General features: G+C 42.1%; 2 protein-coding genes across 2 annotated transcripts in view; both read left to right on the top strand.

Annotated features, from left to right (window-relative positions):
• The window catches only part of ENTREP2 (endosomal transmembrane epsin interactor 2), a 613337-nt gene that overhangs the window by 384679 nt on the left and 209427 nt on the right, over window positions 1-19231 (top strand). The gene's annotated exons all lie outside the window — the stretch shown is intronic.
• On the top strand, window positions 4692-8996 carry NSMCE3 (NSE3 homolog, SMC5-SMC6 complex component). Its single transcript, XM_003420609.4, has one exon. It carries the CDS (start codon window positions 4781-4783, stop codon window positions 5666-5668), a length of 888 nt encoding a protein of 295 aa, XP_003420657.1. The 5' UTR covers window positions 4692-4780; the 3' UTR covers window positions 5669-8996.

The following is a 19231-nucleotide window of genomic DNA, read 5'->3' as shown; positions in this document are numbered from 1 at the left end:
AGGGTACAATAAGACACGAAGGAAACTTAAATGCATATTGCTAAAAGAAGCCAGTCTGAAAAAGCTACGTACAGTATGACTCTAATTATATGATATTCTGGAAAAGGCAAAACTAAAGAGACAGATGAATGGTTGCCAGGAGTTGGGGGGTGAGGGGTAGAGGAGAGATGAACAGGAGGACCACAGGGCATTTTTAGGGCAGTGAAACTATTTATATGATACTGTAATGGGGGACACATGACATGATGCATTTGTCTAAACCTATAGGACTATACAACACAAAGAGTGAAACTTGATAACTATGGACTTTAGTTAATAATAATGTGTCAATATTGGTTAATCAGTTCTAAAAATTGTACCACAGGAATGGAAGATGTTAATAATAACAGAAACTGCAGGGCAGGAAGGGTGTATGAGGGAACGCTGTTCTTTCTGCACACTTTCCCCACAAACTTAAAAAAGTATACTTAAAAAAAAAAAAAACACTATGTGCTAGATGTTCTCCTCAAAACAACCTTGTGTGCTAAATATCATCTTGTCATATAGATGATCTCAGTATTAAAAAACAATAACAGGTTTAAAATAGCCCCACACACACAAAAAAGAAAGTCTAAGAAGAGGCTTCCAACCAAATGGCTGTAGTGCTTGGAAATGCCCTGTCTCATCAAAATCCACCTCCCCACGCCTTCCACCAGACAAGGAATGCACTGTTGCTGCTTAATTAAAATATTCTTCCAAGAGGGATAAATATTAGGTAGTCTATCATGTGATCTAATCCAGGAAGATCTTTGTTAGGACCCAGTAGATACAATCAAGAGAGATTTTATTGCCAACCATTAAAATATATGCATGGGAGAGGGGGCCTGGAGGCCCTAGGTAGTGCAGACAGTTAAGTGCTCATTTACTAGCCGAAAACTTGGCAGTTCTAACCCACCCAGAGGTGCCACGGAAGACAGGCCTGGGTGATCTACTTAGGAAAGGTCACAGCCTTGAAAACCTTATAGAGCAGTTCTATGCTGCATACACGGGGTTGCCATGAGTGGAATTGACTAGATGGCTTCTAACAACAACAACAGTAATAGTATGAAGGCCAGAAGCATGGAGCGTTTGAGTATTTTTTAACACTTGTCTTTATATTTCACTGCCTGAACAGGAAACCACAAACGCCCTATCAGATCACCCTGAAGATACATGACTGGTATGCCATGATGTCACTGGGAAGTTAAGCTTCATTAAAAATATATTTCTCATTTATCTCCCAAGCAAAAAAATCACGATTGAATTTTATTTTTAAAATAACTTTAACAGCACCTTGATATATACATCTGTGTTCTTCCAGACGTTTTTCTGATTTGCGTTTCACTGCAGTAGACATCTTTCTATGTACAGTATTGTGCAGTCATCAAATATTTCCCTTAACATGACTCCCAAAAGGGAGCCAATCATTACAGACAACTCTGCCAGGGCCTGTGAGAGGTGCTTCAAAAACCCATTTCACTTAATGACCTGAACCCAGCATTATTACTCTCATTTGGTTGACATGGAAGCTGAAACTTGGGGTGTCCGTAGCCTTCCAGTGTCATACAGGCTTTTAATCTAGGTCCATCTGATTCCAAAACCTTAACTTTTTCAACGACATCATGTCTCTATTCTCTCTACATCAACATATGGTTCATAAGATCAGTCTCTGGAGGCAGACATCCTAAGTTCAGATCCCACATCTACCGCTTATTTGCTGTGCGACCTTAAGGCAGTGCTGAATCTTCTCTGTGCCTCAGTTTCTTCATCTGAGTGAAGAGGAAGGTAACAAATGCAGACCTCATTGGGTTGTGGAGATTAAAAGAGTACACGTAAATCACTTGGAACAGGGTTTGACCGTATTATACCTTTTTACAATCATTAGTTATCGTCATGTACATTACTGTGTTTTCACTGCCATCATCACCACCACAGTCTCTCCCCAAATACCCATGGCCTTCAGTAATTATCTGAGGTGAGGTGAGGATGTCTTCTCTCTGCAGTGCCTGAAATCCTATTTTGTCACCTGCATTTTTCTGGAATGCAGCCCTGATGATGAAGTGGTTAAGCGCTTGGCTGCTGAAAGGTCACTGGTTTATACCCACCAGGCACTCTGTAGAACAAAGATAAGACAGTCTGTTTCCATAAAGATTAAACCAAAAAACCAAACCAAACCCACTGCCATCAAGTCGATTCCGACTCATAGTGACCTTATAGGACAGTGTAGAACTGCCCCATGGGGTTTCTATAAAGATTACAGCCTTGGAAACTCTATGTGGCAGTTCTGCTCTGTCCCATAAAAAAAAAAAAAAAAAGTTGGAATTGCCTCGATGGCAATGGTTTTGGTCTTGGTATTTTTCTGGAAAAAGGGTAGAGGTGTTTTAAGACTTAGAAGTAGTGTCTTTTCTCAGCCATTCTGAGCAATGACCATGTGCTATCTGAGGAAGAGGTCACTGAAGGGCAGTGCTAATGTTCACAGAGTCATGGGGGAGCCTGAGAGCTGGGGCTGCTTGGGAATTTAAACGAATACCTTATCAAGAACAAACTCCGAAGAGCTAGCCCAGCTGTTGACAGTGGCTTTCATCTTTTTATTTTCCATTTCTCCTTTATCTTTTGGTTGCTGAAATTTTTTACTCAGGATACAGCTGATCCTTGTGGAGAGACATTCTGTAGAATTCTAGATTATAGGAGACTCCTTTGAACTTGAGTCTGAATTTTAATTTGCAAAGAAACTTTGAAGCAGATGCATTTTCTCATTGTAAAAAAAAAAAAAAAAAGACTGCTTGATGGTCTGTTTTTCTTAGTAGGCGTCCCTCCCTAAGATTGATTCTTGGGGATATGTTGCTGGATCTTGTGTGGAACAGAAAGTTATTACTAGTAGCTTACCAGACGTGTAGCATATTTGCATCACAACATGGAATATCATTTTACATTTAGTATTGCAATTCCAATGCCTTTATCAGATTGCATTTTCATATTGGATTACAAAAATTTCATACTACTAACATTTAATGAAATTTTAATAAGGTGGTGTTTTGATGTTATTATTCAAATAGTCTGCTCTGAATTGCTTTCCTTTGAATATATCTGCATTAAAGAGGAACTCAACGTGATTTGGTTCTTCACAGAATTTACCCACTTTCTAGAGTAGCTTTAAAAACGCAAAAAGGGAAATTCAGTTTCTTCCTCACAAGTCCATAAATAAAGAAGGAACACACTGCTAAGATCTATATAAGTAATGGGGGCATAATTGCTGGTTCAAGTTAATGAAATGGCTCTTTTTTGGCTATTAAAGAGTTGCACAATTAAAATATATACACACAGCACACACATCATAGATTATGAGGGATGATACCCCTGGGTTCTCTTTTCTTTCTCATTGAGCCCGAAGGCTGATATATTTATTATTCAGAAATTTAAGAGATTTACATTATCGCATTTCTTGATCAGTGAGGCCCAAAATTAAATGGTAATCTCTAGACAGAGTATGTTTCTCCGTAGTATCCTTCCTACCCATTTCTGCTAAAATTGTCCTTGCGGTCCCAAGGCAGTTTACATGAACGTGTGCCTTCCAAAAGATAAACTCAGCTGACCAAGCAAAAAAATTGCACTGAACAGGTTTTGTGTAGTGGTTTTGTCATAATTGTCTAGCTGACGTAATTTAACATAGAGAACACTGAAAGAGAGAAAAGAAGGAAAAATTCCTACTTTCGAGGAAACCCTTCTTTTACCGAACACTTGTTCTTAATCGACTCTTAGGGACATTAGAGAAGGAAACTAGCGGTAATAGTTCAACAGAAGCCGTCACCCTGGAGTTGATTCCAACTCTTAGCGACCCTATAGGACAGAGGAGAACAGCCCCATGGGGTTTCCAAGGAGCGGCTGGTGGATTCCAACCGCCGGTAACCCACTGCCATCGAGTCGATTCCGACTCAGAGGAGGGAGTGGCGAGGTCAGAGCCTCCCTGAGGCAAATCAGAAGCCCTCAGGCTCGCTCACTCTTTTTGCGCCTCCCTGTAGAAATACATGTCTTTCCTCTACCTTTCACCGAGCCCTGGTGGCGCAGTGGCAAAGCGCTCGGCTGCTAACCAGAGATGGGCGGTTGGAATCCAGCAGCCGCTTCTTTGAAACCCTATAGGGCAGTTCTACTCTGTTCTGTAGGGTCGCTATGAGGCAGAATGGGCAGGGTCTCAGCGGGTTTGGTTGCCTTTCACGGCCTTACCTTCCCCTTCACCTCGATTTTCGCCTACATTGATCCTTTGGGTTCCCTCCTTTCACAAATATTCCCGACTTTAAAGTTCTTAATTTTTCTAGAGAGCCTGTTAAATTTGCCTGGACCTGTTTGGTCCTGAATTCAGCAGCACACTTGTTTAGGACTTTCGGTCCTGTTCTCTATTTGTGTTGTTCGGTAAGGACGGACAAGTTTAAGTCTAGTAACCGCCACCGCTCCCGCCCGCAGACAGCCCGCGGCTGCGCAGAAACCGCCGCCGCCGGCCCGCGGACGTCCGGGACGCAGTGCGCAGACTCCGCCGACTCGACGCAGCGCTCCGCCCCCGGACCCGCCCACCGGCGCAGGGCTCCGCCCCGGGCCCGCCCACCGACGCAGCGCTCCGCCCTCGGCCCCGCCCAGTCTCGCCCCGAGGCGGATAACGCCGACCCACAATGCCCCGCGCACGCGCGCTGGGATCCCGCCGCCGCCGGTCGCTGGAGCTTTGCTAGCGGCCAGTGTCCGAGCCGGCGTCCGGCCTCCGTAGCCAGATAGCATGTTGCAGAAGTCGAGGGTCCGGGGACGCCCTGGGGCCCCGACGGAGCGGGAGCGGGAGGGCGGCCGCGGCGGAGACAGCCGGCGCCCGCGGGGCGGCGCGGCCGACGAGGCCCCGAGCACCTCCCGCGGGCCGGGCGGCTCGCAGGAGGCCCCCGGCACCGGGTCCCCGGGCGCCCGCTCGGCCCTGGCCGCCCCCGCCGTGGGGCCCAGGTCCCAGAAGCAGCTGGAGGTGAAGGTGGCCGAGCTGGTGCAGTTCTTGCTGATTAAGGACCAGAAGAAGATGCCGGTCAAGCGGACCGAGCTCCTGAGACACGTCGTGGGGGACTACAAGGACGTCTTCCCCGACCTGCTCAGGCTCGCCGCCCAGCGCCTCGAGTACGTCTTCGGGTACAGGCTGGTGGAACTGGAGCCCAAGAGCAGCACGTACGTCCTGGTCAACACCCTGGAGCCGGTGGAGGAGGACGCGGAGGTGAGAGGGGACCAGGGCACGCCCGGCGCCGGCCTGCTGATGATCGTCTTGGGGCTCATCTTCATGAGGGGCCACACCATCAAGGAGACGGAGGTCTGGGACTTCCTGCGGCGCCTAGGGGTGCACCCCACCAAGAGGCATTCGGTGTTCGGGGACCCGAAGAAGCTCATCACCGAGGACTTTGTGCGCCAGCGTTACCTGGAGTACCGACGGTTACCCCACACTGATCCTGTGGACTATGAATTGCAGTGGGGCCCGCGCACCAACCTGGAAACTACCAAGATGAAAGTCCTTAAGTTTGTGGCCAAAATCCATAACCAAGACCCCAAGGACTGGCCCGTGCAGTACTGTGAGGCTTTGGCAGACGAGGCGGCCAGGGCCAGACCTCAGCCCGGTGTCCCAGCCCCCTCCTCGTGAAGTCCCAGGTAGATTCAGAGGGACTCCTGGGAGGAGGATCCGAGGCCGAAGAGGTGGGGGTGGGAAATAGTTCTGTGACGCTTGACTAGCTTGCGAAGATGTGTTCGTGTTTATTTTGCTAAATTACTTGGTTCCAAATCTACATGTGTAAGGAATTGCTTTGCTTTGTTGTATAGTCTATATTTTTTTGATATAAGAAAATGTTACTACTTCGTAAAACTGATCGTAACATTTCGTGCCCTGTTCTGAAACATATGTAAGAAAAAACACATCAGTAAATTGCTTTGGTGCCAAGTAAAAAACCACAGAGGTATTCTCTGGCCTCTTTACCCCAGTTTGAAGGGAAAAATAAAAAGTCATTATAAATTAAAGTGTAATTGCCTGTATTGTTGTTACCTTAACACAGTCATTGTATTTTTATATGTTTTACGTATTTAAGCATTTTTGGTGGTTCCAAGGAATACATCTTCAGTATTTTCTCTGAAAATATTTATCTTTCTGTATAATATTCATAGTAATTATCTAGCTGGGTTGCTGACAGTTAAGTTCCACTTAGATTTTATCCTTTTTTTCTTTTTCGCTATTACTGTTACTGTAATAAACACTATTTTTGAAGCAGTTAAGCAGTGTGTGTTTTTTTAATCATGTGTCGTGAGAAATTCATTTTGGCTGGAAACCAGCATCTTAAATAGAAATGAAAAGTTAAAGACAGTTTGTGCTACATACAGTAACATGAGTAGAGTTTTACAGACCTTTCACTTTAATATGTGTAAATGTGCATCACACTTTTCACTGTGGGTCACAGAAGACTTTGTAAAACTGTAGTGATTGACCAGGCCTGACCGGGAATCAGCCTGCTTGGGTTCAAATCCTGGCCCCCACCTCTAACTAACTGTAAAAGCTTAGATGGGTTACTTAACCTGGATATAGGTGTTTCCTCACCTGTAAAATGAGGCTGATGTTGGATATATCATGTGTGATAATTAGATGTGACACACTGCCTGCCGTGGAGGATTTTGGCTGTTATTCCTTAAATTTTTTGAAAATTTGTGTTTTGTTCTTGGTCTGGAGCTGTGGTGGTGCAGTGGTTAAGAGCTCAGCTGCTAGCAAAGTTGGTAGTTCGAATCCACCAGCCGATCCTCGGAAACCCTAAGGGGCAGTTCTACCCTGTCCTGTGAGGTTGCTATGAGTTGGAATCCACTCCACAGCAAAGGGTTTGGGAGCTGTTTTTGTTCATTTTTAATTATCTCGGTCTAAGTCATTACTAGAAATGAAATTACTGATTTAAAGGTTATGACCCTACTAGTCTGACCCCATCTTGGGGTTTTATGGCAAACCAAACAGGTGGCACAGGGTAGGGTCAGTGATGAGCACAGCCAACATAGTGGTAAGAGCAGGAACATTACACGTAAGGTCTCCCCAGGGCTGTGAGGCAGCGTTGTTGTCTAGAGAAAAGGTTATGCATTTCAAGGTTGTCTGACAACCTGAGTTTGAATTCTAGCTCATTTTAACTTGTCAGCATGGTGGTTTGGGTAGGTTTTAAGCTCTCAGAATCTCAGATTCTTTATCTGTAAAATGAGGAAAATAGAGTGAAACCGGTGAGAGCTGAACTTGATGGGACTGCCTTGTTTTTCCAAGTCTCACAAGTTTTCCACCTTTGACAGTGTAGCTTACCGCTTTTCTCTTGCTCTCTATTAGTGGAAAATACTTGAGTTTTCCTTTTCTGGCAGGTTTCCACGTTACGTGGGTTCCAGCTTTCACAAGTTTTACTGCATATCATGGTGTGTTTTATGAATTAAATGAAATAGTATATTTAAAGTACCTATTTTTTTTTTAATAAGTTAGAGCTCAGTGAATGCTCTAAGAGTTGATTAAAATGTGACTTGATCATTAACATAGTGGTCTTGGACATTGTAAACTCAGAATTTTAGAGCTAGAAAGGATTTTAGAAATCACGTAGCCCAGCCATCTCTTGACACATGTGAAAACTGAAGCCAGAGGACACACATGGAATTAGGAGTAAACTAGGTCAAGGACTCAAATTTGAATCCCTGTTCAGTGCAATCTATTTAGGCTCTGTCTTGGTCATCTAGTGCTGCTGTAACAGAAATGCCACAAGTGGATGGCTTTAACAAAGAGAAATTTATTCTCTCACAGTCTAGTAGGTTACAAGTCCAAATTCAGGGTGTCAGCTCCAGGGGAAGGCCTTCTCTCTTTGTTGGCTCCGGGGGAAGGTCCGTGTCCTCCATCTTCCCCTGGTCGAGGAGCTTCTCAGGCCAGGACTCCGTATCCAAAGGACGCGCTTTGCTCCTGGTGCTGCTTTCTTGGTGGTATGTGGTCCCCAACCCTCTGCTTGCTTCCATTTCCTTGCATCTCTTGAGAGAGAGAAAAGGTGGTGCAGGCCACACCCCAGGGAAACTCCCTTTACCTTAGATCCAGGGAGGTGATCTGAGTAAGGGTGGTGTTACAATCTCACCCAAATCCTTTCAAGGTAAAGTTACAATCACAAAATGGAGGACAGCCACAGAATACTGGGAATCATGGCCTAACCAAGTTGATACACATATTTTTGGGGGACACAATTCAATCCATGACGGGGTCTTTTCACAACAAGGAATAGAGTTTTACTAAGTCACCTCAAGCATTAAAACCAAAACCAAGCCCATTGCTATTGAGTCAATTCCGACTCATAGCAACCAGATAGGACAGAGTAGAACTGCCTCATAAGGTTTCCAAGGAGTGGCTGGTGGATTTGAACTGCCAACCTTTGGGTTAGCAGCTGAGCTCTTAACCACTGTGCCACCAGGGCTCAAAAAACGGACCTAGGAAAATCTTAACAGCCTGGCTTTGAGTCTGTAAGTTATTTTGGAATATAAATTACCTTCTGGCCAAGCACCTGCCTGCTGGTCCTTTCCTCACTGGCTGCTTTCTCCTCCAGGTGTGCTCTGGTACTCCCATTTTCACCTGTCTGGTACAATCATCATTACTTACCATCCAGTGGCAGTTATATCCAGGGCAACTGTCTTCTACACTTTTCTCATAGAAATGTCCACAATTTACCGTCAATGAATGACCATTTATTTCAGATTGTAAAATACAAAACATCACGGGCCAAATCAGGCCCTGTGTCTTTTCCTTCTTAACCGTTCTCAGAGGTAGAAGCTCCTCGCTGTCATGCCATCGTCTAGTGTCTTACTGCACAGGTGGATATACATAAACATAATGTGACTTTGTGAGCTTTTACAAGTAACGTAAGTGGTGTTATACTGTACATACCCATTTGTGACTTGCATTCGTCACTAAACATTACGTTGTTGAGATTTAGCCACGTGGATAGATCCAACTCTGATCCATTAATTTTAATGGTTCTTTAATGGGGGCGGGGGGTTGGGGGGAACAGTTTGTCTTTTCCCTAGTGGCTAGACAGGTTCTTTTCAATTTCTTGCTATTCGCAGGCAGTGTGATCTCCTTAGTCACATGTGTGAAAATTTCTCCTGCCAGAAAATATTGAGCACTCATGGGGCTTTGCCAGATTGCTCCCCAGCTGGTATTAAGTTACACTCCCACCAACATTGTTGTTGTTAGGTTCTGTTGCATCACTTCTGACTCATAGCAACTCTATAGGACAGAATAGAACTGCCCCATAAGGTTTCCAAGGAGCACCTGGTGGATTTGAACCACTAGACCTTTTTGGCACAGTAGCCAAGCTCTTAACCACTATGCTACCAAGGTTCCTCTAACATTGTATGGAGTCCTTTTTATGCCTGCTTCCGCGTCTTGTGAACACTTTTTTTTTCTTTCAGTATCTTATTTTCAATCATTCTGATGGGTATGTAGTGATAATTTATTATGGCATTAATTTCTATCTCTTCCTGGTTAACCCTTCTTTCACTCTTGTTCTTTCTCTCTCTGCCATTCAGGTTTCCTGACTGTTAGCCTTTTTATATTTTTTCATTTGTAAGACTTCTTTATATGTCCTACATATTAATCCACTGATGGCTATATCTAGTGAAAATATGTTCTCTCACATTTTCATTTTTTTTATCATCCAGATAATTTGATTTTAATGTGTCAGTCAGTCATCAGCGTTTTACTTTTAAGAATTATTCTTTTTGTGTAAGATTTAAAAAATTCCCCCCAATACTGGTATTATAAATATATTTTCCAATATTCTAAGTGTTCAAATTTTTTATTTTTACATTTGCATAGATTTACATAGATTCTTAATCTATGTTTTTGTGTATGGTTTGAGATGTGAATTTAATTTTTATATTTTTCCCATATAGATAGCTAGTTTACCTAGCACTAATTTTTTATGGCATGTCCTTTCCACATTATTATATACCCATGTCCCATATATAAATGAATTTATGGTGAGGTTTTATATGGGACTGAATTGTTTTATTGGTATCATGTGCCAACAGCAAGCTATTTTAATCTATTGCATCTTAAGTTTTATTCCTTCTTTTCCAATTCTTACACCTTTTTAATTAATTTTTATTGTGCTTTTAAGTAAAAGTTTTCAAATCAGGTCAGTCTCTCATACAAAAGTTTAAATACTCCTTGCTGTATGCTCCTAATTGCTCTCCCTCTAATAAAATAGCATAGTTCTTCCCTCCACTCTCTCTCTTTGTGTCCATTCAGGTAGCTTCTGGCCCCCTCTGCCCTCTCATCTCCCCTCCAGACAGGAGATGCCAACATAGTCTCATGTGTCTACTTGATCCAAGAATCTCGTTCTTCACCAGTATCATTTTCCATCCCATATTTCAGTCCAATCCCTTTTCTGAAGAATTGGCTTTGGGAATGGTTCCTGTCTTGGGCTAACAGAAGGTCTGGGGACCATGGCCTCTGGGGTCCTTCTAGTCCCAGTCTGACCATTAAGCCTGGTCTTTTTATGAGCTTGTACCTTTTATTTTTATGTTGTCTTTTTGCATCAGCTGGAACTGCCAATATAGCCAAGTACCGTCTAACGTCCGTTCCAGCAATGTGTGACCACATAGATATCTGTGGTCCCATAAGGTTTTAATAGAGTTCAGAAGTCCCAGTCGGAAAACAGGAGGTAACAGATGTAACCGGACATAGCGAAAGCAACAGCTTCCCGCACACAACACGTGTATCTCATGTGTCTTGCATACAAAGTAGTTGTGCTGCCACGTGTATGGTGGTGAAGTAAGTATATACCCTATAACACATATGTCTTGATAGTCATAATAAATGGCTGTGTTACTGGCTTATGTATGTACTGTCCTGAACTATCTATCATTATTGTAATATGAGCTTTCCTTAGTTACAAATAAAAAGTGTACCGTTTGACAGCGTGTACTTCAACTGGTAGGCAGCAGCATCCAATTTCATATATTGCGTGTGCATTTCTTAAGTGTTGTCACATTATCTCTGTTTAATTTTCTTTTGAAAATATTAGCTTCAAGTGCATCATGGCTCCCAAATGGAGCAAGACCAGTCCTAGTGATAGCAGCAGCAAGAGGCAGAGGAAGAGTATCCATTTGGAAGTGAAACAAAAGGTTATTAACACTTAGGCAAAAAATCAGTGAACGCTTATTGCTGGCGATTTAGGCATGTTTGCACAACGTCCAAACCACCTAACATCCTACTTCACAGAACGTATCACGGACGTTAAGCAACACACGCCTGCACGTTATTGAAAGGAAGTGATGACAGCAGGCATCAAGGATGGTCTTGATTTTAAAGGGAATAACTTTAAGGTTTTGTCCTTGGACGTGATAGTTGGTGTTAATTTTTCCCCCATAAATACCTTTTAGTTGTAGTATTTGATTTTTCTCATTTTCAAGCTTACTTAGAGTTGTTTAGAAATATTATGAATGACTTTAAAATTTTTTCTTATGTTCTTTATTCACCTAATGTGACTAAATGGTTTTTCCTTCTTTACTCTGTAAATTTGGGATATTTTTGGATGTAGTTTGGTATAATAACGCTGATACTTTTCTGATGTCTAACCATTCTTACATTTCTTGGAACGAACTCTTTTTGTTGATGGTACATTAAAAAAATAGCTTATGTATAGTTACATAAAGGGGAGCGGAAGACAGAGAACATTGGGTTTGGTATCTTTGGTCTGCACTGGTTAAAGTGCTCGACTACAAGCCGAAAGGTCAGTGATTCGAGCGGCTCCGAGGAAGAAAGATATGGCAGCCTGCTTCCGTGAAGGTTTGCAGCCTTGGAAGCCCTGTGGGGTCACTGTGCGTCAGAACTGACTTAACAGCAGTGGGTTATTTTCTCATTTTTTGGTTATAAGTTAGATAAGTCTACAGCTTTCCTATATTTACTGTACTTATTGGTTTTTGAGGTCGTTCTAATTTATGTATTCATTTAGAAATAATCTCAGATTTACAGAAAAGTTGCAAGTATAGTGCAAGAAATTTTTTTTCCTCTGAACAATTTGAATGTAAGCTGCCGACATGATGCCCCATCACATCTTGAATACTTCGGTATGTATGTTCAAAAAACAAGGACGTTCTGCTGTATAACCACAATACAACCATTAAATGAGCCATTAAGATCGATACATTATTACCGTCTAATCTTCACATCCCATTCATATTTCACCCTTAGTTCCAATAGTGTCCTTTAGAGCAAAACGGTCCAGCTCAGAGTCACAGATTGCATTTAGTTATCTTTATTTCATCTTCTTCGATCTGCAGACAGTTCCTCAGTCTTTCCATGACTTTCATGATCTTGACACTTGAAGATTGTTGTTCCTGTTGATTGCCATTGAGTGGACTCCAATTCACGGCAACCTTATGTACAACAGAACAAAGCTCTGTCTGGTCTTGCATCATCCTCACAATTGCCAGTATGTTCAAGTCCATCGTCGTGGCCACTGTACCAGTCCATCTCACTAAGGATCTTCCTTGCTGTCATTGGCCTCCATTTCACCAAACGTGATATCTTCCTCCAACAGTTGATCTTCCTTTGAGCCTGCCAAAGCAGTTGAGTCAAAAAGTGTTCTGTTGTGAACTATAAGGCTTTCATTAATTTCAGAAGGAGAACACCAGGCCTTTCTTCCTAGTCTGTGGAAGAAAGCTTCCTACTGTAGACACTCCTCTGAAACCTGTCCACCGTTTGTGACCCTGCTGGTGTTTGCAATTCAGGTGGCATAGCTTCCAGCACCACAGCAACATGCGAGGCACCACAGGGCAACAGGCTGACAGGTGGCTGGTGGTCTTGAAGACCCTGCCACCACCAGTAGCCATCAAGTCCATTTCGACTCACGGCAACCCTGCATGTGTCAGAGTAGAACTGTGCTCCGAGGAGCTTTCGGTGGCTGGTTTTTTGGAAGTAGATTGAACGGCCTTTCTTCTGAGGCACCTCTGGGTGGACTTGAACCTCCCACCTTTCAGTTAGCAGCCAAATGCCTTACTTTGTACCACCCGGGGACTCTGTCTTAAAGATTACAGACCTGTTATTTTCTCTGATGTTGCTTTATGACCAGGGTCAGGTTGTGCATCTTTGGCAGGAGTACTACAGAAGCAATGAGAAAGAGCTTCAACTCTCTACTTACATATTTTAGAGTTGTATCAATTGGTCAGTTAAAGGTCCCCCTCTGTCACCAGGTGGCTCCACCTTTGGTTTGCTGCTTTTGGGTAGGGGCGCCCACTTGGTCTTACATATCTGATGGAACTAAAGAGCACGTTCCTCATGTGTATTATTTTTTGCTTTATACTCCTGTCTATTCTTTGTCTGAAGAGTGGGTTTCAGGAATGGTTTCAATTCTGAGTTAACAGAGTGTTTGGGGGCCATAGTTTCGGAGGTTCCTTCAGTCTCATTCAGACTACTAAGTCTGGTCTTTTTACGTGAATTTGAATTCTGTTCTACATTTTTCTCCTGCTCTGTCCAGGACTCTCTGTTGTGTTCCCTGTCAGGGTGGTCATTGGTGGTAGCCGGTCACCATCTAGTTCTGGTCTCAGGCTGGTAGAGTCTCTGAATTGTTTATTTTTTTTTTTTGGGCTAGTATTTTCCTTGTGTCTTTGGTTTTCTTCGTTATCCTTTGACCCAAGTGCGATGGGACCAATAGATGTATCTTAGATGGCCGCTTGCAAGCTTTTAAGATCCCAGACACTACTCGCCAAAGTGAAATGTAGAACATTTTCTTTATAAACTATGTTATGCCAATTGACCTAGATGTCCCCTGATAAGGGAGTAATTTTTTTTAATTTCCAAATATTTGGTTTTTGAGGTATTCTTTTCTGTTGTTCATCTCTGATTTTTAAGAATTATTTTTCATTTCTTTTACTTTAGATGAAGGTTTACACAACAAATCAGTTTCCCATTAAACAGTTAAAACACATGTTAACATTGGTTAATAACTCCATGACTTACCAACATTCTCCCTTTTCAACCTTGGCTTCCCTATTACCAGTTTCCTGTCTCCTCCTGTCTTCTAGTCCTTGCCCCTGGGCTGTTCTACCCCTTTAGTCTCATTTTGTTTTATGGGCCTGTCTAATCTTTGGCTGAAGGATGAACCTCGGGAGTAACTTCGTTACTGAGCTAAAAGGGTGTCGGGGGGCCATATTCTCAGGGTTTCTCCAGTCTCTCTCAGGCCAGTAAGTCTGGTCTTTTTTTGTGAGTTAGAATTTTGTTCTACATTTTTCTCCAGCTCCATCTGGGACCCTCTATTGTGATCTCTGTCAGAGCAGTCAGTAGTGGTATCCGGGCACCATATAGCTGTACTGGGCTCAGTCTGGTGGAGGCCGTGGTAGATGTGGTCCATAGTCCTTTGGACTAATCTTTCTCTTGTGAGTTTAGTTTTCTTCAATCTTCCTTGGCTCTCAAAGGAGTGAGAGCAGTGGAATATCTTAGATGGCTGCTCACAGGCTTTTAAGACCCCAAACGCTACTTACCAAGGTAGAATGTAAGACATTTTCTATATAAACTATGTTATGCCAATTGAGTTAGATGTTTCCCGAGACCATGGTCCCCACAGCCTTCAGCCCAGTAATTTGGTCCCTCAGGGAGTTTGGATGTATCTATGGAGCTTCCCTGACCTTGTCTTGTAGAAGTTGTGCTGGCTTCCCCAGTATTGTGTACTTACTCTTCACCAAAGTTTCCACTTCCCTTTGCCCATTTTTTGATTTGATTATTTGTCTTTTTGTTGTAGATATGTTGGATTTTCTTATAGATTTTAGAGATTAGACCTCCGTCTGATTTGTAATAGCCAAAAAATTTTTCCCAGTCTATAGGTTCTCTGTTTACTCTTTCTAGTGGAGTTTTTTGATGAGCATAAGTGTTTAATTCTTAGAAGATCCCAGTTATCTAGCTTACATTCTTGATTTGGCATGTTTGTATCCTGTTAATGCCATGTATTAGTGGCGAGACTGCATCTTACATACTTTGGACACGTTGTCAGGAGGGATCAGTCCCTGGAGAAGGACATCGTGCTTGGCAGAATACAGGGTCAGCAGAAAAGAGGAAGACCCTCAACAAGGTGGATTGATACAGTGGCTGCAATAATGAGCTCAAGCATAACAACGATTTTAAGGATGGCGCAGGACCGGGCAGTGTTTCGTTCTGTTGTGCATAGGGTCACTATGAGTCGGAACCAACTCAATGGCACCTAAGAACAACAACAACATACCTATTTTATTGAGAGTTTTTATCAGGAATGGGTGTTGGACTTTGTCGAATGCATTTTCTCTGTCGATTGAGATGATCATGTGCTTTTTTTTTCTTTTATTAAGTGGTGGATTATGTTGATTGATTCTCTAATGTTGAGCCATCCTTGCATACCTGGTATGAATCCTAACTGGTTGTAGTGTATTATTATTATTATTTGTTATGATGCTGAATTCTATTGGCTAGAGTTTTGTTGAGAATTTTTGCATCTATATTCATGAGAGATGTTGGTCTATAATTTTCTTTATTTGTGGTGTCTTTGCCTGGTGTTGTGTACTTTACTGAGAGTGGTATGTTGAAGTCTCCTACTGTTCTTGTGGAACTGTCAATTTCTCTTTTCAGTGCTGGTAGAGTTTCTTTTATGTATTTTGGAGGCCCAACATTAGGTGCATAGATTTTTATTACGGTTAAGCCTTAATGATGGATCATCCCTTTAATCATTATATAGTGCCCTTCTTTGTCTTTTATGGTGGATTTTGTTTTAAAGTCTGTCTTACCTGAGATTAGTACTGCCGCTCCTACTCCTTTTTGATAGCAGTTTGCTTGATATATTTTTTCCATCCTTTGATTTTTAAGAAAAATTACGTCTATGATTCTAAGGTGTGTCTCTTGTAGGCAGCATATTGATGGATCCGGTTTCTTTTTTTATCCATTCTGTCACTCTCTGTTTCTTCATGGGTGCATTTAGGCCATTTACATTCAGTGTGATTGTTGAGAAGTGTGAGTTTATTGCTGCCATTTTGTAATGCTTTTTTTCTGTGGTGCTGATGTTTTCTTTGTTCCTATTACTCTCCTGTGTTGAATTCCTTTTGTTTGTGGGTTTGTTTTTCATTTCCTGTGTTTTTGTAGATTTTGTTTTTACTGAGACTTTATGTTTTTCTTCTTTCTTTTGATGAATAAGGTTGTTAACTTTCTTTGTGGTTACCTTGAAATTTACCCTTATCTTCCTAGATTGAACCAGCCTATTATTACTTGGTATTGCCTTGCCTTCCTTTCCATTAGAAAGGTGTATACCTCCACCGTTTATTCCCTATTTTATTTTTCTGACGTTGTTGTCGTTTACAGATTAATCTCTGATTCTGTGTCATAATTCTTTTGGTTTTGGATAGTCCTTGAGAGTTCATTTCATAAGTTGGTATCTAGTGGTATAATCAGGCTGTGGTCTGACATTTTTTCTCAAACCAAAGGACTCCCTTTAATAATTCTTGTAGGTTTGGTTTGGTTTTTGTATATTCCCTTAATTTCTGTTTATCTGGAAATGTACTAATTTCACCATCATATCTGAATGAGAGTTTTGCAGAATACATTATTCTTGGTTGGCAATCTTTGTTTTGTTTTTTTTTAAGGGTTTATATATGTCATCCCATTGCCTTCTTGCCTGCATCGTTTCTGCAGAATCTTAGCCTTATTTTTTCCCCTCTGTATGTGACTTTTCATTTTTCTCAAGCTGCTGTCAGGATTCTTTCCTTGTCTTTGTTTTAGCGAGTCTGTTTATGATATTACTTGGAGATTTTTCTTTTAGGGTCTATCCTATATGGGGTTTGTTGAGCTTCTTGGACGATTACCTTTTCATCTTTCGTGACATGAGGGATGTTTTCTGTCAGCAATTCTTCAGTGCTCCTCTGTGTGTTTTCCATTTTCTCCCTCTGTTCTGGAACTCCGGTCACTTGCAAATTTTTGCTTTTTTTTTTAACTTTTTTTATTGTGCTACAGATGGAGGTTTACAGAGAAAATTAGTTTCTCATTAAGCAGATAACACGCATATTGTTTTGTGATGTTGGTTGCCAACTCCACAATGTGTTGATACTCTCCACTTCTCTACCTCAGGTTCCTCATTTCCATTCATCCAGTTTTTCTGTTCCCTCCTGCCTTCTCGTCCTTGCCCTTGGAGTGGTGTGTCCATTTAGTCTCATATTCATGCCTGAGTTGCATGTATTACTGTTTGTTCTATGGACCTGTCTAGTCTTTCACTGAAGGGTGAACCTCAGGAGTGACTTGAGCACTGAGTTAAAAGGGTGTCCAGAGGCCATACACTTGGGGTCTCTCCAGTCTGTCAGACCAGTGACTCTGGTCTTTTTTTTGTGAGTTAGAATTCTTTTTTTTTTAATTTTTATTGTGCTTTAAGTGAAAGAAATCAAGTCAGTCTCTAACACAAAAACTTATATACATCTTGCTACATACTTCCAATTGCTCTCCCCCTAATGAGACAGCCTGCTCCCTCCCTCTGCTCTCTTTTTTCATGTGCGTTTCACAAGTTTCTAACCCCCTTTACCCTCTCGTCTCCTTTCCAGGGAGGAGATGCCAACATAGTCTCAAGTGTCCACCTGGTCCAAAAAGCTCACTATTCACCAGCATCCCTCTCCAGCCCACTGTCCAGTCCAATCCCTGTCTGAAGAATTGACCCCGGGAATGGTTCCTGTCCTGGGCCAACAGAAGGTCTAGGGGCCATGACCACCGGGGTCCTTCTAGCCTCAGTCAGACCACTAATTCTGGTCTTTTTATGAGAATTTGGGGTCTGATCCCACTGCTCGCCTACTCCCTCAGGGGTTCTCTATTGTGTTCCCTATCAGGGCAGTCATCAGTTGTAGCCGGGCACCATCTAGCTCTTCTGGTCTCAGGCCGATATAGTCTCTGGCTTACGTGGCCCTTTCTGTCTCTTGGGCTTGTAATTGCCTTGCGTCCTTGGTGTTCTTCATTCTCCTTTGATCCAGGTGGGTTGCAACCAACTGATGCATCTTAGATGGCCACTTGCTAGCATTTAAGACCCCAGATGCCTCTCTCCAAGGTGGGATGTAGAATGTTTTCTTAATAGATTTTATTACACCAATTGACTAAGATGTCTCCTGAAACCATGGTCCCCAAACCCCCGCCTCTGCTACGCTCACCTTCAAAGCATTCAGTTTATTCCGAAAACTTCTTTGCTTTTGGTTTACTCCAGTTGTGCTGACTTCACCTGTATTATGTATTATCTTTCCTGTCACCTAAAATAGTTCTTATCTACTATTTAATTAGTGAATACCTCTCTCTCCCTCCCGCCCCCCTCTCGTAACCATCAAAGAATATTTTCTCCTCTCTTTAAACTATTTCTTGGGTTCTTATAATAGTGGTTTTATACAATATTTGTCCTTTTGGAGCTGACTAATTTCACTCAGCATAATAACTTCCAGATTCCTCCATGTTATGAAATGTTTACTGATTCATCACTGTTCTTTATTGATGCATAGTATTCCATTGTGTGAATATACCAGAATTTATCCATTCATCCATTAATGGGCATCTTGGTTGCTTCTATCTTTTTGCTATTGTAAACGGTGCTGCAGTAAACATGGGTGTGCGTATGTCTGTTTGTGTAAAGGCTCTTATTTCTCTAGGATATATTCCAAGGAGTGGGATTGTTGGATCGTATGGTTCTATTTCTAGCTTTTGAAGGAAGTGCCAAATCGATTTCCAAAGTGTTTGTACCATTTGACATTCCCATCAGCAGAGTATAAGTGTTCCAGTCTCTTCACAACCTCTCCAACATTGATATTTTTGTGTTTTTTGGATTAATGCTGGCCTTGTTGGAGTGGGATAGAATCTCATTGTAGTTTTGGTTTGCTTTTCTCTAATGGCTAATGATCGTGAACATTTCCTCATACATCTGTTAGCTACCTGAATGTCTTCTTTAGTGAAGTGTCTGTTCATATATTTTGCCCATTTTTTAATGGGGTTATTTGTCTTTTTGCAGTTGAGTTTTTGCAGTATCATATAGATTTTTGAGATCAGGCGCTGATCAGAAATGTCATAGCTAAAAACCTCTTCCCAGTCTGTAGGTAATCTTTTTACTCTTTTGGTGAAGTCTTTGGATGAGCATAGGTGTTTGATTTTTAGGAGCTCCCAGTCATCTAGTTTTTCTTCTGCATTGTTAGTAAT

Source organism: Loxodonta africana, chromosome 13, assembly GCF_030014295.1.
Source record: "Loxodonta africana isolate mLoxAfr1 chromosome 13, mLoxAfr1.hap2, whole genome shotgun sequence".
NCBI classification, from domain to species: Eukaryota; Metazoa; Chordata; class Mammalia; order Proboscidea; family Elephantidae; genus Loxodonta; species Loxodonta africana.
This window is presented reverse-complemented; position numbering and strand designations above follow the sequence as displayed.

Bases quoted from the DNA above. Each gene is read 5' to 3' on its own strand.
- NSMCE3 (XM_003420609.4), top strand. From the start codon at position 4,781: ATGTTGCAGAAGTCGAGGGTCCGGGGACGCCCTGGGGCCCCGACGGAG.